Source organism: Vipera ursinii, assembly GCF_947247035.1.
Source record: "Vipera ursinii genome assembly, chromosome: 5".
Classification (NCBI taxonomy): domain Eukaryota; kingdom Metazoa; phylum Chordata; class Lepidosauria; order Squamata; family Viperidae; genus Vipera; species Vipera ursinii.
The window spans coordinates 7150616-7172842 of NC_139518.1; the positions used below are offsets into that span (position 1 = coordinate 7150616).

General features: G+C 44.5%; 2 protein-coding genes across 6 annotated transcripts in view; one reads left to right on the top strand and one right to left on the bottom strand.

Moving 5' to 3' along the window:
- Positions 1 to 517: 517 nt before the first annotated feature.
- POLR2H (RNA polymerase II, I and III subunit H) lies at positions 518 to 14681 on the bottom strand (the record flags this gene model as incomplete). Of its 5 annotated transcripts, none has more annotated exons than XM_083364055.1 (5): positions 518 to 1122; positions 3066 to 3149; positions 4411 to 4504; positions 6020 to 6103; positions 8001 to 8247. In XM_083364055.1, the coding sequence occupies 5 exons, from the start codon at positions 8071 to 8073 to the stop codon at positions 1005 to 1007; spliced, it is 453 nt and encodes a 150-aa protein (XP_083220181.1). In that variant the 3' UTR covers positions 518 to 1004. The 5 variants fall into 5 exon arrangements, with proteins under 5 accessions (XP_083220181.1, XP_083220184.1, XP_083220183.1 ...); XM_083364058.1 differs by having other exon boundaries at positions 518 to 1165; XM_083364057.1 differs by having other exon boundaries at positions 3066 to 3197.
- The window catches only part of LOC310641208 (major facilitator superfamily domain-containing protein 8-like), a 52059-nt gene continuing 44353 nt past the window's right edge, over positions 14522 to 22227 (top strand). The window contains 1 exon segment of the mRNA XM_083364079.1: positions 14522 to 14759. Coding sequence (XP_083220205.1) covers positions 14684 to 14759 — 76 coding nt within the window. The 5' untranslated portion in view covers positions 14522 to 14683.

Consider the following 22227-nt stretch of genomic DNA (forward strand, 5'->3'; position numbering starts at 1 on the left):
ACGTGGCCCTCTTATGACCTGTGGACTTCAACTCCCAGAATTCCTCAGCCAGCTTTGCTGGCTGAGGAATTCTGGGAATTGAAGTCCACAAGTCATAAAAGGCCCACATTTGAAGACCCTTGTGCTAGAGGAATGGCCCAGCTAACTTCTTCAAGAATCTGCTCCAAACCTGTCAAGAGCAGCTTTTGACCACGTGAAGGTTGCTCTCGCCAAGCAATCTGACTGCTTTCTTTTCTTGCCCTAGGAACAAAGCGTATCTACATGGCCGGAAAATTCCCCCAAACTCATTTTAACGTATCGTGACTTTTCCCCCATGGCCGGCAATGGGGTGGGAGCGGTTTCGGCGTGACGCATCCGGGCTGTGGGCCGGCAGTTTGACATGTCTGTTCTATATGATCCACAGAAAACTGGGGAGAGGTGGTGGAAGCTTTGCACTCCAGACTGATCGAGCTGTGTTAATCAGAGAGACAGAGAAGTTCCTTCCTGGGCACAGCCCAAACCACCATATATATATTTTAAAAAAACATCTTTATTTAAGGTTTTAAAAAAAAGGAGCAACGCTTTATCTGTAGGAGTTTGAGCCAGGAGCTAACTTCTTTTTCTCTGTTTTCGACCAAAATCACCAGAGAAAAATAGCCCCCGTTCACCAGAAATGGCAGTGTTGCCTTTGTAGAAAAATGACCTTCCTTCATTGTAAAACAAGATCGTCTCATCAAAAGCATATAGTTTCCGGTGCCAGGAAGTATTACAACTTAGCTTCGTGAGGAATGCTGCCATGTAGCTTGGCAGCTACTTCCTAACTCCAAAGGGCCCTGGGAAAAATGGCAGAGAGAAAAGCTGTCTTTTTTTTTTGTGGCTGACAAGGCAGTGGAGAAACATTAGAAGGATCCTTCTAACTCATTACCGAAGCTTTGCTCCCTGTGCCTCCGTGAGGCAGAGGAAGGAACGGATCAGCGTTATTTTCTGTAATGTTCCCAGCTGCTCCGTTTGGTGGCGGAAGCTGGTCAGAAGGCTAATTTCTTCATCAGGAGGTAGACCCTGGAGTCCACTTCAAAGCCGTGCAAGTTGTTGGCATCTCCCTGGAGTCTCATGAGCAGGCCGCCATAGGAGACGTAGGCAGAGCTGGAGGAGGGGAAGAGAAGGGGGTGAGAGAGGAGGCAGCCTGCTCACGGTTGTAAAGAGAGAAAACCTCCTGAATAGGTCACGCTGCCACACGCTGCCTCGGGTGTTTCTCAAAGCCGGGCTGTTTGATGAGGTGTGGACTTCAACTCCCAGAATTCCTCAGCGTGGGGAATTGGAAGTCCACACGACTTCAAGCAGCCGAGATTGAGAAACACTACGGACGGCGGCGGAAAACACTGCACTTACGATACACCACAGAGACTGTCCTCTGCCACACAACTTCTTAAGATCATCGTTATTTTAATCTGCTGTCCTCAAGAAGTTGTATAAGACACCTCTAACATTTAGTCAGTCCCTAGTCATGCTACTCAGGAAACGAGGGCGTTGGAAGACCCAACAGGCTGGAAAATATCAGATTAGGGGGAGAATCTTAAAAACAACCAGCCTTTCCCATTATCTGCAATCTGTCCATTTAACGGAAGATGCAAAAAACAGAATGATCTTCACAGAAAGCAGATCTTCTTACCAAACTGGATGAACCACGTGTTGCTCAAAGCCGGGGGGGGGGGGGGGGTCTCCAAACTTGGAAACTTTTAAGGCTTGTGGACATCGATTCCCAGAATTCCCCATGGAGCACAGTTCGTTGGGGAATTCCGAGAGCTGAAGTCCACAATTCTTAAAAGTTGCCAAGTTTGGAGACCCCCTGCTCTAAGCCATAGTGCAGATGGTTTGGCACTTAAAACCATGGCTTATGGATTTAGCACAATGAGCAAAAGGATTGCCAAAAAAACCATGCACGGGGGACTTATAGCAACAACAATAACCCTTAGACTTATATACCGCTTCACAGTGCTTTACAGCCCTCTCTAAGTGGTTTGCAGAGTCAGCATATTTGCCTCCCCCAACAATCTGGGTCCTCATTTTACCGATCTCGGAAGGAGGGAAGGCTGAGTCCACCTTGAGCCGGTGAGAATCGAACTGCTGGCAATCGGCAGAACTAGCCGGCAATACTGCATTCTAGCCACTGCGCTACCCACGGCTCTTAAGCTAAGAAAGTCTAGCGCACTTTATTTATTTATTTTATTGCATTTATATACCGCCCTTTCCCTGAGGACTCAGGGCGGTTTACAGGGAGTTAAAATTCAACCATACAAAAGTTAAAAACCAATTAAAAAATATTAAATCAACCCTGTCCTATTAAAAACCCCAATTAAAATAAATTTCTCCTCAGCCTGGGCCCGAGAGCTCAAAGAGCCAGGTCTTCAGGCCCCGGCGGAATGATCGGAGGTCGGGGGCAGTCCTCAGCTCCACCGGCAGCTGGTTCCAGAGGGCAGGCGCTCCCACTGAGAAGGCCCTACCCCTGGGTGTCACCCGCCGGCAATCTCTTACCGGCGGGACCCTGAGCAGACCCTCCCTGTGGGAGCGCACTGGGCGAAGGGCGTTTGATGCCGGCAGCAGGTGTTCCCTCAACTTTGAGAACGGAATGGGGCAACTCACCGTAGCCAACTCATCACAGTCAACTTGCCAGGGCCAATATGCAGCAGCCAGCTTGCCACAGGACAACTCACTATGCAACAATTCTATTTAATAATATAAAATCATTTAAAAATTATTTTAATTTTTTGTCATTCATGTTTTATTTTGTCCTTCCTTTCGCAACCTTTAAAGATCCTATTCAACTATTTCTTTGATATCAGTGTGACTCTCGTCCCTCAGCAAGTCATCCTGTGGCTTGACCGTGGCGAGTTGTCTTACAGAGAATTGGCTGTGGCAAATGGGCCGTGAGCTGGCCCGTAGCTAATTAGCTACAGTGAGTTGGCCACAATGAGTTGCTGTAGACCTTCAAACGACATCCTCTGTCTGAATCCAACCAATCAAGTTACGGCTTTCTATGATGTCAAAACACAATTACTCTTCGGCCTCTTTCAGAAGAGGACACTCACAGGCGTGTGGCTGCTTCTGTTGATGTCTCATCACCCTCAATCCTGTACACCTTCCCGTACATCACATATTCAAACTGGTCTGCCCTGTGAAGAAGAATCGGCCAAAAGAAGGGAACATATGTTAAAACATGCATTAAAATTACCAGAAACACCCAAAATGAAGGAGCACATTCAGCATCAATCCAAAATTCAAGCCTTCCACCTGTGATGCAAAAAGGTAAAGGCAGGGCTTTTTTTGTCATCGAACGCTCAGAATGGAGTTCCGGCACCTTTTTTGGATGGAACCTTGTAGGGTAGGCAAGGTGGGTTATATGACATGTGTGAGTTCCGGCACCTTTTTCTTTTACAAAAAAAGCACTGGGTAAAGGTAAAGGTTCCTTCGCACATGCGTGCTAGTCGTTTCCGACTCTAGGGGCTGGTGCTCATCTCCGTTTCAAAGCCGAAGAGCCAGCGCTTCTCCGAGGATGTGTCTGTCATCATGTGGCCGGCATGACTAGACGCCAAAGGCGCACGGAACGCTGTTACCTTCCCACCGTAGTGGTCCCTATTTTTCTACTTGCATTTTTACGTGCTTTCGAACTGTTAGGTTGAAAGAAGCTGGGACGAGTAACAGGCGCTCCCTCTGTTACGCGGCACTCGGGATTCGACCCGCCAAACTGCTGACCTTCTGATCGACAAGCTCAGCGTCCTAACCCACTGAGCCACCGCGTCCCTATACCTGTGATGTACAGACATCAAAATATTCCTTTGTGAAAGAGCCAACATCCTCGCCTTGAATTCTTACACTGTCGTTCTATGACTGTGCACACTTAAGACTGGATTATTTCAGGTTCCATCGTGATTCCGCCATGGAAGTCATCGAGTAACAGAAAAACACATTTTCTCAGTGTAACCAGGGGTCTTCAGACTTGGCCCTTTTATGAACTGTGGACTTCAACTTCCAGAATTCCTCAGCCACTGTGAGTGGCTGAGGAATTCTGGGAGTTGAAGTCCACAAGTCATAAAAGGGCCAAGTTTGAAGACCCCTGGTCTAACAGGATTGGCACAAAGTTTTGAGGTGCGGGAGGGGAAGGGAAACATTTGTAGACTAGTTTGACACCCTTGAATCCGGGGGGGGGGCATGTTTGTTCCCCTAGAACAGGGCTGTCCAAAGTTGGCAACCTTAAAAAGACTTGTGGACTTCAGCTCCCAGAATTCTCCAGCCAACGGGAGAGGAGTCCCTTATTAGTCCACCAAATCTAAAAACTCACAAGCTTAGAAGAGGAGATCAAAGACCTGTGACAATAATGGCATTTTCTTTTACACTGGCCTCCACCCTAGCTCTGCAGAAAAGGCCTTTTGTCACCTGGAGGGTCTATCGTCTGTAGGATTATATTCGCCATCATCCAATGTCCCATCTTCATACAAAGTGCTGGCTATCACAAGGCGGAATTTGTCTCCTGAAATGCAAGAAATGATAAACATTAGAAGTGAAATACAAAATGAAAAAGCAAAAAGCCTGTGAATCAGACTCGCTAGACTTAATCCTCAGGGGAACGAATGTGCGAATCTAGTACGTCAAAGTCCATAACAACATTTGGGTAAGATCCGAGCGCAGGGCTTGAAAAGAATTGTGCATGAATGAACAGAATAGGGCTTTCTTCGGGTAAACATCTCCAGAAATATCAAAACACTGGAACGTATTACTTTACACAAAAACTTCATTTGCTCAGGTATGGACGTGCTAGATTTGATCAGTATGTCTTGGCATGCTTAATTGAGTCAAGCCTCTTTGATTAGTTATTAGGATTATTGGTTTAAGTTTTTATGCCACTGAACTCCCTTACAAGGGATTCTGGGCAGCTTTAGTTCATGATTCAATGCACTACGCAAATCCAGAATATTCTAGATGCTGCTATTATTCTTTCTAGTAATAAGCAAAAAAAAAGTGGTATCCTTGATGCTTTTTGTGCTTGGTCGTTTGCTTGTTTACATGCTAATAATAATAATAATAAATAAACCTTTATTGTCAAAGTACATGTGTACATTGAGATTAGCTGAGCCTCCCCCCCCCCGTGCTCTCTCCCCCCAACACACAGTGACAACAAACCCTCCATCCTACCACACCATGTGAACGAACTACACCACACACCGGCCTCCCAAGTCAATTCTGCATAAGTTCACAGAGATTATGTCCCATTTAAAAACCTAACAGCCCACGGATAAAAGCTGTTTTTCAGCCTGTTGGTACGGCTGGCTATACTCCTGTATCTCCTACCGGATGGTAGGAGAGTAAAGAGATACCGTCCAGGGTGTGAGTCATCCTAGCAACCTTAGAACTAAGGAGAAACTTCCTGACAGTTAGAACAATTAACCAGTGGAACAACCTGCCTCCAGAAGCGGTGAATGCTCCAACACTGGAAGTTTTTAAGAAGAGACTGGACAGCCATTTGCCTGAAATGCTATAGGGTTTCCTGCCTGAGCAGGGGGTTGGACTAGATGACCTCCAAGGTCCCTTCCAACTTTATATATTATTATTATTATCCCTGAGAATCTTCCTCACTCTTCAACAACAACAGCAATAACAAAAAGGAAACAGAAAGACACAAAAACATCCTCTTCAGCAGCCAACACCCAAATAAGCAGAGATTAACACCAAGCAATCAAGAAAAAAAATGATAGCCTAATTAAGGAACCAAGGGGAAAACCACACCTCACCAACAGTAAGCTATAAACAAGGAATAAGCTCCACCCTGAATAGCACTGATGACGTTACCTAGTTGGATAATGAAACGTCTGCGAGCAAACCAGGAGAGCACCAAAGACTCCGCCGTTTAACCCTGAGCTACATATATTAGCGAAAATCTCACGTTGCAGGTCTGAATTTGGTTGCAGGAAAAAAAACAAAACACACCGTCCAAGTATATTTTATAAGGATACAGGAAGTCAAGAAACACGACTAGGTGTGTGCTCACCAAGATCGACTGGATAGATCTGTACGTTCACATCGAGGATCAGATCCATTTTGAAGGACTCGCTCTCACAGTGTAGCCGGGAAACTAAAGACATGCCAGGATGTTAGTTGTTGAAAGGCAAAATCTTCCAAGAAAGATGTTTACTGCTCAAATGTCACTCCAAACGCGTGCGAGGCTTAGGTGAAAAGTCTCCAAGTCATCCAGGTTTTCTACAAGAGTGCTGAAAAATTCTTCTTGAACCGATTAATGGATTTCCATTTATTTGGGGAACAGGTACCACAAGTTGAAGGAGTACTTATGCGCGGCCAGATTTGAAGGCTGCAGTAAAACACCACCTTACTGAGGGAAGAGCACTAGTATCCTATTCTTAGAATGGGTATAATAAGTGGTACTTTTCTTTTACCAGAAGAATCGAAGAGGAGGTCAGAAACAGAGTCCAGAGTCAATGTCAAAGCTGATTTGGATTCTACCCCTGCCTGCAATTTTCCTTGCAGCTTGACAACAGAAATGGAAGGGCGGAGATGGAAGCCTTGGGGGGGGGGAGTTGGGAGGGTCGGAGGAATCCACAGAGCCAGCTGGGCCCTGTGAAAGTTCCTTCACTTCAAGGTCATGTTATGGCAAGGGTCTTCAAACTTGGCAACTTTTAAGACTTGTGGACTTCAACTCCCAGAATTCCTCAACCAGCCCTGTCTTAAAAGTCTTAAAAGTTGCCAAGTTTGAAGACCCCTGTGTTATGAACAGTTTTCCAAAACACAAAGCAAGTGTTGGATTTGGTGAACAATGGACAGTAGGAAGCCTGAAGGGGGAAAGGGAAACTTTACCTATGCAGCTGTCTGTGGAAACCTTTAGAATTGTCTTTACTTCGTCTGTACCTATATGGATTTATCAGTAAAATTATACTTTTGGTAAAATTATGTCCCAGGCGCTTCCTTTTCCTGCATGTGCTAATAGGACAATTGACATTAAAGTTGTTCCAATAAATACTTCCTTCAAGGAACCCAGTATTATTAGATGGATTAAAATAGAAAGTCATTTGATTTTTAAGGCTCCTTGGCGGCTGTTTCAAGCCACCAATATGCAATACCCCAATCTGTGATTGGGTTAAAGCAAATAAATGCTAGTCAGAGTAAAACCAAGTTTATACTTCATAAAATAACCATATACAGCAGGAACCAAAACATTCCAAAAACACAATTAAAAGCAATTACTCATCCACATGGGTAATCTCAGCAGCCGTATCCCACTGCTCGATGGGACAGTCCGGTCTGCATAAATTACCTGGCTTATATTTTGCCTTGCTAAAAGTAAATAATATTTTTAATGCTCACAACAACCCTGTGAGGCAGGCTACACCACGACGGGAAAGTATTCTACCCCCTGTGCTGCATTACCCAAAGGAAACCAGTTGCTTTCAACCTGCTACTTTCCAGAATGCATTTGCCCCCCCAAAAGCAACGTTTCCAAACCGAGTTCTGTCCTCGAGGATTTCACCCTCACGTCCAAGCCGTTTTTGGAAACAGCAAAACACCGCAAACGACTTCCCAATTTAAAGAGTTTTGGGAACTGCAGCCTCAAACCTTGAATAATAGTAATAATAATAATAATAATAATAATAATAATAATAATAATAATAATAATAATAATAATAGTTTAGCAGCTGGCCTCCAATCAAAAACAATCAAGAGACGCGACTCTCCTTCGGGGGACCCTGTGGCTGCTCAGCACGGCGAAGCCTGCCCTACCTCACAGGGCTGTTGTTTGTTTATTTATTTATTTATTTATTTATTTATTTAATTTGTATACCGCCCTTCTCCCGAAGGACTCAGGGCGGTGAACAGGGCAATACATAATAAAAACAAGATACAAAAATTAAAAATTATTAAAAAGTAATTAAAAGCGGAAGAAGCAAAACGGAGGGATCGTTTGGGGAGGGAGGGGGGGGGGTGGAAGAGAAAGAAACGTGACTGCATCTGAGCCCCACCCCGGTCGAATTTCTTGCCCTCGGGGTCGATATCCTTCACGTCGAAGATGTCTTCGAAGAGGATGCCCGCCATGGCGAGGAGGAAGATCAGGCCAAGCGCAAGATTGAAGCAAGGAGGGGGCGAGCCGAGGGCCACACCAGCCCTCTGCTAGGAGCCAGAGCAGCTACACGACTCCACGGGAAACGCACGTGGAAACATCCACGCAGCCAGACGCTGCACGCCCAGACATTCGCGCTCTTCCGCTTCCGGCGCGGGCGCCCGACGATGACGTCAGAGGCGTGAAGGCGGCCCAGCCATATTGTTCCCGCCGCGCGAGAGAAGCGGAATAAAAAAAAAAGAGCAGGGTCCGGATGTCTTTGAGCTGCGCACGCGCAGACGCGGCCGTGAGGCTCGGAACCAAAGGGATTGCCCGCCCTCTTTTAAGGGCGCCGTTAAGTGAATCACTGCGCTTGATAAAATTAGTAGCATGTTAAGTGAATTTGGCTCCCCTTTGATTTTGAGGTTGCAAAAGATGATCAGTGACACTGGGACACCACAGCTGGCATAAATATGAGCTAGTTGTCCAAATTTTGATCCCATGACCATGGATATGCTGCAACGATCACAAAGTGTGAAAAACGGTCATAAGTCACCTTTTTTTTAGTGCTGTGATATCTTTGAATGGTCACTAAATGAACAGTTGAAAATCGAGGACTACCTGTGTGTCCCAACTAGGAAGCAAAGACAGTTGCCAAAATTCACACTTTAAGAGTAACCCTATCTATATTTGTGATGGATATTCCTCCAGTTTGTAGCCTTGAGCAGCTCCAGATGAACCCTAAGAGCAGGGGTCCTCAAACTTGGCCACTTTAAGACTTGTGGACTTCAACTCCCAGAATTCCATAGCCAGCTGGCTGGGGAATTCTGGGAGTTGAAGTCCACAAGTCTTAAAGTGGCCAAGTTTGAGGACCCCTGCCTAAGAGAGTATTTAGCCCTGACTTAGCAATTGAAATCTGACAAAGTTCTTTTCCCTCTTCAAATGTTTACAACAATAAAACTGTAATATGGTTTCCCCCCCATTTTGACAGTGTACTGTAGTTAGTTTTTTTAAGAGAAATTGAAAGTTTCCGTGTGTTGAACAGTAGAGCTATTCATTGGTTTCCTGCCTTGGGCTTCTGCATAGGCAGAAATTCTTCAAGAAAACAATGCATATGGGGTGATACCCAAATATTTCTCCCTATTGAATTTGTACAATGGTACTAGAGTGTTCTGAGTGGGTATAATTTAATTAACCGTTCTTTATTACTAATCACATTGACAAAGGTCTACACCCCTCTGAAAGCCATCAATTATAAATTACAAAAAACAGGAGAGACAGATTTGCACATCATGATTTCCCAATGTGGAGTTTTTATATGGTTTACAATTTAATGTGTAGCGTGAACCCAAGCCAGGACTGATTTATTCCATAATAAATGCAATAAGCCTACCTTTTCAAAGTATTTTCCCCCCTCTGGCATTGACTGAGGATTTTTATGAGCCCATCTTGAATGCTTTTCTTTGGTTGTTGAATTGCCCGTTTGTTATGTTGTATATGCGTTGTTTATATTTATATTATGATATTTTCATTCTGCTTTTTTTAATGTATAATTTTGATCAGCGTTGAAAGTAGAGATTTTGTTTTCTCCACAACAGTGTGAGGTGAGTTGGGCTGAGAGACAGTGACTGTATCTATTCTGTAGCATCTACTAGGGCTAGGCAACCTTGGCTCTTTTATGACTCGTGGAGTTCAACTCCCAGAATTCCTCAGCCAGCCATAAATTTACACACACACACACACAGACACACACACACACACATAAACACATGTGTATTTGTGTATGTGTATATATATATATATATGTATATAAAGGTAAAGGTAAAACATGCATTAAAATTACCAGAAACACCCAAAATGAAGGAGCACATTCAGCATCGATCCAAAATTCAAGCCTTCCACCTGTGATGTAAAAAGGTAAAGGTAAAGGTTCCCCCGCACGTGCGTGCTAGTCGTTTCCAACTCTAGGGGCCGGTGCTCATCTCCATTTCAAAGTTGAAGAGCCAGCACTTGTCCGAGGACGTCTCTGTGGTCATGTGGCCGGCATGACTAGATGCCAAAGGCGCACGGAACGCTGTTCCCTTCCCACCGGAGTGGTCCCTATTTTTCTACTTGCATTTTTACGTGCTTTTGAACTGCTAGGTTGGCAGAAGCTGGGACGAGTAACATGCGCTCACTCTGTTACGCGGCACTCGGGATTCGACCCGCCAAACTGCCGGCCTTCTGATCAACAAGCTCAGCGTCCTAACCCACTGAGCCACCACGTCCCATATATGTATATACATATATGCATATATATTGTTGTTGTTGTTGTTAGTCACGAAGTCATGTCCGACCCATCGCGACCCTATGGACAACGTTCCTCCAGGCTTTCCTGTCCTCTACCATCTTCTGGAGTCCATTTAAGCTCACGCCTACTGCTTCAGTAACTCCATCCAGCCACCTCATTCTCTGTCGTCCCCTTCTTCTATTGCCCTCAATCTTTCCCAGCATTAGGCTCTTCTCCAGTGAGTCCTTCGTTCTCATTAGGTGGCCAAAGTATTTGAGTTTTAGCTTCAGGATCTGGCCTTCTAAAGAGCAGTCAGGGTTGATCTCCTCTAGGACTGACCGGTTGGATCACCTTGCAGTCCAAGGGACTCGCAGGAGTCTTCTCCAGCACCAGAGTTCAAAGGCCTCAATTCTTTGGCGCTCAGCCTTTCTTATGGTCCAACTTTCACTGCCATACATTGCAACTGGGAAGACCATAGCCTTGACTATATGCACTTTTGTTGACAGGGTGATGTCTCTGCTTTTTAGTGTGCTGTCTAGATTTGCCATGGCTTTCCTCCCGAGGAGCAAGCGTCTTTTAATTTCTTGACTACAGTCCCCATCTGCAGTGATCTTGGAGCCCAGGAAAATAAAATCTGTCACTACCTCCATTTCTTCCCCATCTATTTGCCAGGAATTGAGAGGGCCGGATGCCATGATCTTGGTTTTCTTAATGTTTAGTTTCAACCCAACTTTTGCACTCTCCTTCTTCACTCGCAACAAGAGGCTCTTCAGTTCCTCTTCACTTTCTGCCATTAGAGTGGTATCATCTGCGTATCTTAGGTTGTTGATATTTCTTCCAGCAATCTTAATTCCAACTTTTGATTCATCTAGCCCTGCCTTTCTCATGATGTGCTCTGCATATAAGTTAAATAGGCAAGGCGACAGTATACAGCCTTGCCGGACTCCTTTCCCAATTTTGAACCAATCAGTGGTTCCGTGTCCAGTTCTCACTGTTGCTTCTTGGCCCGCATATAGGTTTCTCAAGAGACAAATAAGATGGTCTGGTACACCCATCTCTTTAAGGACTTGCCAGAGTTTGTTATGATCCACACAATCAAAGGCTTTAGCATAGTCAATGAAGCAGAAGTAGATGTTTTTCTGGAACTCTCTAGTTTTCTCCATGATCCAGCGTATGTTGGCAATTTGATCTCTAGTTCCTCTGCCTCTTCGAAATCCTGCCTGTACTTCTGGTAGTTCTCGATCCACATACTACTGGAGTCTAGCTTGTAGGATTTTAAGCATAACTTTACTAGCATGAGAAATGAGTGCAATGGTGTGATAGTTTGAACATTCTTTGGCACTGCCTTTCTTTGGAATTGGAATGTAAACTGATCTTTTCCAATCCTGTGGCCACTGTTGAGTTTTCCAAATTTGCTAGCAAACTGAGTGTAGCACTTTTACTGCATCGTCTTTTAAGATTTTGAATAGCTCAGCTGGAATACTGTCACGTCCACTAGCTTTGTTGTTGCTCAGCTTTTCTAAGGCCCACTTCACTTCACATTCTAGGATGTCTGGCTCGAGGTCAGTGACCACCTCATTGTGATTATCAGGGACGTTAAGCTCATTCTTGTATAGTTCTTCTGTGTAATTTTGCCACCTCTTCTTAATCTCTTCTGCCTCTGTTAGGTCCCTGCCATTTTGGTCCTTTATCATGCCCATTTGTTCCCTTCATCTCTCCAATTTTCTTGAAAAGATCTCTGGTCCTCCCTATTCTATTGTTTTCTTCTATTTCTTTGCACTGTTCATTTAAGAAGGCATTCTTATCTCTTCTAGCTATTGTTTGGAATTCTGCATTTAATTGGGCATATCTTTCTTTTTCTCCCTTGCCTTTCACTTCCCTCCTTTCCTCAGCTATTTGCAAAGCTTCCTCAGACAGACATTTTGCTTTCTTGCATTTCTTGCATGTGTAAATGTGTGTGTGTATGTGAGATATGTATCTATCTATCTATCTATCTATCTATCTATCTATCTATCTATCTATCTACATATATATATATGTAATTTTTTTGGCTTGCTAACAAAGAATAAAGGGAGAGCAAGCCAAAAAAATTTTTTTACACAAATATGAGCTGCCACTGCTGTGGCTACTGCCTGTAAGATGGCCTTGGGCTAGGCTGAAACAGGAAATAAGATTTATTTATTTATTTATTTTATTTAATTTCTATACCGTCCTTCTCCTGAAGGACTCGGGGCGGTGTACAGGGCAATAAAAATACAATAAAAATACAATATACAAAAGTTAAAAAATAAGATTAAATAGAACTAACCCATGACAATAAATAATTAAAAATACTAAATAAGATACCTGAAACCCATTAGACCAGGCCGGCTTGTTCAAATAGGTAACTTTTCAGATCACGGCGGAAAGATCGAAGGTCAGGAGCCATCCGGAGCTCAACTGGTAATTGATTCCAAAGGGCTGGCGCGCCCACAGAAGCAACCACCCTGCAGAGGGTCGTTTCCTCCTCCTCCCCCCCTCCTTTCAGCTTAGTACCTTCCATTCACTCCCGACTCGTGGGCCTTGTGGGACTAAGCAAGTGTATTCTGAATGCTTAACAAACATTTAACATATATATATATATATATATATATATATATATATATATATATATATATATATATATATATATATATATATTTGTTTTCTGTACATACATATACATATATACATATATATATATATATATATATATTTGTTTTCTGTACATACATATACATATATACATACATATATATATAAAAGGTAAAGGTTCCCCCGCACATGCGTGCTAGTCGTTTCCGACTCTAGGGGCCGGTGCTCATCTCCGTTTCAAAGCCGAAGAGCCAGAGCTTGTCCGAGGACGTCTCCGTGGTCATGTGGCCAGCATGACTAGACGCCAAAGGCGCACAGAACGCTGTTACCTTCCCACCGTAGTGGTCCCTATTTTTCTATACATATACATACATACATATACATATATATATATACATATACATACATATATATATATATATGCACACACACACATATATACTCGGAAGCTTCAACTGGTGCAAAGTGCAGCGGCACGGACACTCTTGGGAGCCTCCCGATACTCCCATATCACACCTCTCCTCCGTGTGCTGCACTGGCTTCCAGTTGCCTTCCGTGTGAAGTTCAAGGTGCTAACAATGACATACAAAGCCCTACATGGCATGGGTCCAGACTACCTACGGGAGCACCTTCTGCCAATGTCAACACCCCACCGTCCTGTGCGCTCCCACAGAGAGGGCCTCCTCAGGGTGCTACCGCTCAAGGAATGTCGGCTGGTGGCCCCCAGGGGGAGGGCATTCTCAGTGGGTGCGCCAGCCCTCTGGAACAGCTTGCCAACCGAAATCCGGATGGCCCCCGACCTCCGCACCTTCCGGCGCGACTTAAAAACTCACCTGTTCCAGCAGTCCGGCCTGGCCTGGTAGCTCTAATTGGGGTCCCAGTTTGTTTTTACTATTGTTTTTTCACTATTGTTCAATCTGTATACCTACCTTATTCTGTACATCGCCCCGAGTCCCTCGGGAGAAGGGCGGTTTATAAAAACAAATAAATAAATAAAATAAATAAAATAAATATATATGTATATATACGTGTATATGTGTATATATGTATATGTATATTTGTGTATATATATATATATATATATATATATATATATATATATATATATATAATGTATATATGTATATGTGTATATGTGTATATATGTGTGTGTAAATTTACATACATGCACTCATACATGAAAGCACACACACACATACATAAACGTATTTTATATATAATAAACTACACCCTGTAGAGAACAGATTTTGCAGTTAGTCACATATTCGGAATCCAGGCGCTGCCGCCTTCTTTCGCTTGTTTTCGCTCTTGGCTTTTTCGGGAAGCAACCACCCCGCTGAGGGTCGTTTCCTCCTCCTCCTCCTCCTCCCCCCCTCCTTTCAGCTTAGTACCTTCCATTCCCTCCCGGCTCGCGGGCCTTGCGGGCCGGTCCAAAGGGCTCTCCGCGGGGGGAGGCCGGCCGGCAGCTTCCCCTCGCCAGGAGCGCGTCTCCGCGTTGGCTCGCCCGCTCCAGGTCGCCCCAAGGCCGCCGGGTCGGAGGGAGGGAGGGAGGTGCCGGCAAGCCAGGTGCGCCGCGTAACGAGCCGGAGGAGGCGCGAGGTGGCCGGGCGGGGAAGCCCGGGTCCGCCGCCCTATAAACGCCCGGCCGAGGTCGGTCCGGCAGCAGCTCCTCTCCGGGCTTCTCGCTCCGCATCTGTTACCCGGGCAGCGCCGGGAGCGCATGGATGGATCTCCAACGGAAGAAGAAACGGACCGGCTTCACCATCGGGCTGCTTTTCCTCTCCGGAGGGATCGAGTATGGTAGGTTTAGTTTCGGGAGCGGTGAGTGGATCACTGGGGGGGGAGCAAGCTTAGGGGGGGGAGGGTAGCAGGAGGCGGGGTCCTCGGGGCAGATTTGCCTAGGGTTTAGCCTCGCTGTCTGCGACCTGGAAAGGGCATCTTTTGGAACTCGGAACAGAGCTGGAAGGGACCTTGGAGGTCATCTAGTCCAACCCCCCCTGCTCCAGCAGGAGGCCCCTTACCATTTCAGACCAGTGGTTGTCCAATCTCTTCTTCAACTAATCCAGGAGAGAGAAGCAACCTGGCACACATTGACTTGGGAGGCCGGTGTGTGGTGTAGTTGGTTCACATGGTGTGGTGGGATGGAGGGTTTGTTGTCACTGTGTGTTGGGGGGAGAGAGCGTGGGGGGAGGCTCAGCTAATCTCAATGTACACATGTTGTACTTTGACAATAAAGATTTATTAAGGAGAAACTTCCGAACAGTGAGAGCAGTTAACCAGTGGGAACAGCCTTCCTCCAGAAGTTGTGGGTGCTTCACCACTGGAGGTTTGTAAAGGTGACGGGATAGCAGTGATCCAATATTTGAAGGGCTGCCACCACGAAGAGGGGGTTAAATTATTCTCCAAAAGCACCAGAGGGCAGGACGAGAAGCAATGCTTGAAGGAACCTGGAATTAAGGAGAAACATCCTAGCAGTGAGGACAAGCAACAAGTGACACAGTTTGCTTCCAGAAATCGTGGGCGCTCCGTCACTGGAGGTTTTTAAGAAGAGACTGGACAGCCACATGCCTGAAATGGTATAGGGGTCTTCTGCTTGAGCAGAGTCCAAGACCCCTTCCAACTCTATTTTGATTGATTAAAAGCCTCCAGTGATGGACATCCACAACTTCTGAAGGCAAGCAGTTCCACTGGTTAACTGTTCTGACTATTAGGAAGTTTCTCCTTAATTCTAGGTTGCTTCTCTCCTTGATAAGTTTCCATCCACTGTTTTCTTGTCCTGGTCTTGTGCCAGGTTCCTCTGCATTACTCCAGGCAGAACTGAAATATAAAATAGGAATCAGGTTAGAGTTAAGGCTCCTTACCTTTTTTTTTGTGGCGTAACTTTGCCACTAGGTATCCCCAGATTTTTGGAGGGGTGCTGCACGGAAGGACACTCAGGTCCACCAAAGGCTTGGAGCAACCCTGCTCAAACTTGGCAGCTTTAAGATGTGTGGACTTCCAACTCCCAGCTTTGCTGGCTGGGGGATTCTGGGAGTTGAAATCCACACGTCTTAAAGTTGACAAGGTTGAGAAACGCTGGATTAGAGGACCAACTTTCTTGGGTAAAATTGTAGGTTTGTGGCTGCATGCGCCGTTTAATTTAATCCATTTTCTGGATTGCCAAAAGATCTGGATCTGTAACTTGAATGAACAAGGTTTTTCCACTGCTTTTCCGAAGAGGTCTGCATAGTTTATTTTGATCCCACCTTTATTTTGTTTATAAATAACTAGGGTGTCAAACACACCCAATGCTCCTTCCTCCTCCAGATTTCTCCACAACAATCTTATGAGGTGAGTTGGGCTGAGAGAGGGGGACCAGCCCAAAGTCAGCTAGCCAGCTTTCATGCCTCAGGCAGGATTAGAACTCACAGTTCATGGTTTCTAGCCTAATGCGTTAATCACTAGACCAAACTGTCTCTCTCTCTCTCTCTCTCCTAGGAATTATTATGCTGGGATTTCATGTTTTCTTGTCACACGTGGCTTCCTGGGTGTTTTTATTACTAATTGGATAATTAAAAGTTTGCAAGCAAAGGACCAAGCTTGCACAACACCAAGGACTCCCCAGTTCAATCCTGGGCCTCTGTTCTATTCTTCCTAACATTGTTAGTCCACACCCACATTAGCCTAAAATCCTCTTTAGTAATTCTAGTTTGAATACAGTGCTTATTCTCTTCTCTACCGAATCAAGGATATTTCATGGATCGTGTGGTTAAGGATAGAGTTAACAGGCTTTCTGTCGGTTCTGCCAGCAGGGGATTTTGGCCTAGCCACACACTTTTTTTTTTAGTGAGGATTGCACCATTTTTGGCCTCCTGAGTTCAGTCTTTGGTGATATTAAGCGCCACCATGATGACTCCAACTAGGATGTGCAGGCATAGTTGCACCCTTTTTGTGGCTGTCCACTGACTGCTTCTGACTGCTGTTGGTCATGAGGTGAAAACTTTGAATTCCTTTGCTACTTATGGTGATTGCTGCCAATGCCTTAAAGCAGAGGTCCCCAACCTTTTGGGCACCAGGGACCGGTTCCGTGGAGAAAGTTTTTTTCCGTGGACCGGAGGGGGTGTGGTTTTGTGTGCTGCCTGCATCCCACGGATGGGGCTTTGCTTGTTTGTGTGGACTGGTTGCTGGCATGCTGCGGCCCAGTACCGGTCGGCGGATCGGGGGTTGGGGACCTCTGCCTTAAAGCAAGGGTTCTCAATCTTGGCAACATTAAGATGCGTGGACTTCAACTCCCAGAATTCCCCTGCCTTCGGGCCCTAACGCAAGGCACAGCTTGCTTGTAATTGTTATGGTTTGCCCTGTGCCCCTTTGCATCTATTGCTTGTCAGCCAGGCTACTTATAAACCCACATTCAGCACTTGTCAGCTACATGAATTGACTGAGGAGGAAAATTGACTGTTCAGGAAGACTAGAACTCTGTTTTATTGAGATAAGGCAGAGGTGGGGAAGGATGGTCCTTTTATGACTTACGGACTTCAACTCCCAGAATTCCTGAGCCAGCATGGCTGTAGGAGTTGTAGTCCCCAAGTCCTAAAAGGGCCAGAGTCCCCCACTCCTGAGATATGGATAGTAACAGAATTGTGCAAGTCTGCTTGTGTTTTTCCCTTGCCTCCCTCTTACTGTATACCTAAGGAATCAAGGGGGAGCCCCTTTTTTTAAAATACTTTTCTACCTCTCTGGACTTAAGACATGATTCTTCTGTACAAGTTATTGTCATACTAGCTTCTGGATACCTTCTCTAAGATTCCATAATAAATGGCCCACATTATGGCCATGGCAAGCATCCTGGAATCACATACTGCAATTTTGGGGATTTTTAGCTGGAACTAGCATCTGTGCCTGATTTCCAGCAAAGAAACAAACAAAAGGCCATTAGTTAAAATGGTTTGTTTTAACAACTGCAGCGTTCACTTAGGGGAGAGTCAGTTTGGTGTACTGGTTAAGGTTCTGGCCCAGAAACCTGGAGACTGTGAGTTCTAGTTTCACCTCAGGCATGAAAACCAGCTAGGTGAGTCTGGCTTCCCCATTGGCTTTGCTTATGAAAAGGTGATCACATGACCCCAGGACACTGCAGCCGTCATAGATATCAGCTAGCTGCCAAGTGTCTGAATTTTGATCACGTAACCATGGGTCGTAAGTGTGGAAAATGGTCATAAATCACTTTTTTTTCAGTGCTGTTGTAACTTCAAGCGGTAACTAAATGAACTGTTATAAGTTGAGGACTACCTGTAGATAGATAGATAGATAGATAGATAGATAGATAGATAGATAGATAGATAGATGGATGGATGGATGGATGGATGGATGGATGGACGGACAGACGGACGGACAGGCAGACAGGCAGATAGGTGGATAGATAGATAGGCAGATAGATATAGATAGATAGATAGGCAGATAGATAGATAGATAGATAGATAGATAGATAGATAGATAGATAGGCAGGTAGGCAGGCAGGCAGGCAGGCAGGCAGGCAGGCAGATAGATAGGCAGATAGACAGACAGACAGACAGATAGGCAGATAGAGAGAGAGAGGGAGAGAGAGAGAGATAGGCAGGCAGGCAGGCAGGCAGATAGATAGGCAGATAGACAGACAGACAGACAGACAGGCAGATAGGCAGATAGATAGGCAGATAGACAGACAGACAGACAGACAGGCAGATAGGCAGATAGGCAGATAGATAGGCAGGCAGAGACAGACATGGATGGATGGACGGATGGACAGATAGATAGATAGGCAGGCAGGCAGGCAGATAGGCAGATAGATGGATAAGATAGATCAGACATGCCAAACACAAGGCCCGGGGGCCCGATCCGGCCCGCAAAGTGGTTTCATGCGGCCCGTGAAGCCATCCTGGAAACAGTGAGGGAACGGCACCCACTGCCTTGGCCCTGGCCCAGAGACCCTCCTTCTGCCAGAGACCCTCAGATCTGTCCCACTTGTGCCCAGGCCCCCATAGGCACCCTTGATGCGAACGATGTAGAGCTGGCCACGCCCACCCAGTAGGCCATATGCACTTTAGCCACACCCACCCAGTAGGCCACGCCCACCCTGGCCATACCCACCCAGCCCCCTGAGGGCAACCGCAATGCTGATGTGGCCCTCCATGAAATTGAGTTTGACACCCCTGAGATAGATAGATAGACAGACAGACAGACAGATAGAAAGAAAAAGAGGAGCAGGAAGGAGTATAGGTAGTCCTCAACTGTTGAGGCCAAATAATTGAGGCCAAAATTTATGTTGTTAAGTAAAGCTTTTGTTAAGTGAGTTTTTCCCCATTTTACGACTTTTCTTGCCACCTTTGTTAAGTGAATCACTGCAGTTAGTAACCTGGTTGTCAAGTCAATCTGGCTTTCCCCGTTGAGTTTGCTTATCAGAAGCTCACAAAAGGGGATCACGTGACTCCCCGGACCCTGCCATGAATATGAGCCTGTTGCCAAATACCCGAATTTTGATTACGTGATCACGAGGATGCTGCAAAGGTTGTAACTGTGAAAAACAGTCACGAGTCATTTTTTTTCCAGTGCCGTTGTAACTTTGAACAGTCACTAAACGAACTGCTGTAAATCGAGGACTACCTATATGATGTATATTCGTCGAGTTACTTGTATAAGTCATAAAGGCAGGTAAAAATCTAATAAAGATTAGATAATCTTTATCACATAATCTTTATCACATAAATAGTGATCACGATATTCACTTAATGACCATGTTTTTTGCTTAATGACCATTGTAGCAAAGGTCGTAAAATTGGACACAGTCACACGGTAACCTGCTTAATGACCTCCATGACTTATGAATTTCCGGGGCCAATTCCAGTTGTAAATTAAGGAAAAGGTTGGCCTCTCTTCCTCGTTGCCTTGTGCTTGCCGTCTGCAAGGTCCTGAAACTCGCCCTTTCACTTCCTGCCGATCGGTGGTCCCCACGTTGTGCTATTTGACGGAAAGCAAAGTAGGGAGGAGGATGAAGTTGAGGAAAGAGAACAGAAGTTGGGGAAATCTCCCAGGCCCTTTCTTTAACTTCGCCCACAACAGGCCCATTGGCAGACTCAGTCGGGTTGCAAAATCAGGAGGTGGCATGCTTTTTAGGTTAAAAAGAAACAAGCTTCTACTTGCTTTTTCAAGGTGTGTTTTCAGACTACAGGCAGAACCGTTGTCCATTCTGTTGGTTCGCAAGCGTCAGAATCTGTTTTATGACTTCCTTTCCAAGTTTTTTAGGTGCTGGAGCATCCCTCAATGGAGCATCCCTCATCCCAGCCTGTCCCTATTCCAAAGATTTTATTTTATTTTATTATTTTTATTTTATATTTTATTATATTTATATTTTATTTTATTTTATATTTTATTTTATATACTGCTCAAAAAAATAAAGGGAACACAAGATAAGACATCCTACTATTAAATACAGTACATTGTGTTGTTTAAGTGTTCCCTTTATTTTTTTGAGCAGTATATTTTATTTTATTATATTTTTATTTTATATTTTATTTTATTTTTATTTTATTTTTTATTGTATTATAGTATATTTTATATATTTTTTAATTATATTTTATATTTATTTTATTTTTTATTTTTTATTTTATTTTTTTTACCTTTAGATATCTTGGATTACAGTTCCCATCATGCCTCACACATCTAGATGGGACTGCTGGAACTGGTTTACAAGGCTCATTTTCACTTATTGGCTCAGCCAGATCCTGATTCTGGCCATATCTGGTTGGATTTATCCAGTATGATGCTCAGTTATTATTTATCCAGTATGATGCTCAAGTTTTGGCTTAGTATATGGTATCAACCTGAAAGAGAGAAGAGGATGACCGACAGCAAAATTAATTGATTTGTTACGATCAGCGCACCATTAGAAGACCCAAAGGACTAGGTTAAGGCCATGTTGTCATGGAGATAATCTGTGTGGTCGCTAAGAGATGATAGTTGCTTGATGACATATATCAGATAGAATAACAGAATAACAGAGTTGGAGGGGCCATTGGAGGTCTTCTAGTCCAACCCTGCTCAAGCAGGAGACCTATACCATTCCAGACAAGTGGCTGTCCAGTCTCCTCTGAAAAGCCTCCAGTGATGGAGCATCTACAACTTCTGGAGGCAAGCTGTTCCACTGGTTAATTGTTCTCACAGTTAGGAAATTTCTCCTTAGTTCTTGGTTGCTTCTCTCCTTGATTGGTTTCCATCCGTTGCTTTTTATCTGGCCTTCTGGTGCTTTGGAGAATCAGTTGATTCCCTCTTTGTGGCGGCCCTCAAATATTGGATCACTGCTATCATGTCACTCAGAGTCCTTCTTTTCTAATCAAGGAGAGAAGCAACCTAGAACTAAGGAGAAATTTCCTGACAGAACAATTAATCAGTGGAACAACCCGCCTGCAGAAGCTGTGAATGCTCCAACACTGGAAGTTTTTTTTAAAAAAGACTGGACAACCATTTGTCTGAAATGGTATAGGGTTTCATGCCTGAGCAGGGGGTTGGACTAGAACAGAGGTCTTCAAACTCGGCCCTTTTATGACTCATGGACTTCAACTCCCAGAATTTCTCAGCCAGGCATGCTGGCTGAGGAATTCTGGAAGTTGAAGTCCATGAGTCATAAAAGGGCCGAGTTTGAAGACCCCTGGACTAGAAGATCTCCAAGGTCCTTGCAATTATTATTATTATTATTATTATTATTATTATTATTATTATTATTATTATTTATTATTATTATTATTATTTTATTATTATTATTATTATTATTATTATTATTATTATTATTATTATTATTGATATTGACGAGTAGTGAGCCTAAGATGGAACCTTGTGGTACCCCACTGCTTCCTTCCTTCTGTGTAGATGTAGTACAATTGAGGACTACTCGTTGAATACGGTTTGTTGGCCAGTTACAAATACATCTGGTGGTGATGCTGTCTGTCCCATATTTTCCTAGCTTACCAAGAAGTAGGCTTTATCAAGTGCCTCACTGAAATCCAAGTATACTGTGTCCACTGCATTTCGCCGGTCCAGTAATTTAGTCACTTTGTCGAAGAATGAAATAAGAAGATTTGTTTGGCAAATCAGTCAAATCAATCAGGGTGTGGAGGCCGGGCATCCTGGCTCATTAACTGTAATGGGATGTGGAAATGACCTGTAGGAATGTAGAGAAGAGAGGCAGGAGGCCTCAGTGGCTTAACGGTCGGAGGAAGAAACATAGGTAGGAAAGACCCACCCTAATTGTTCAGGTGATTAA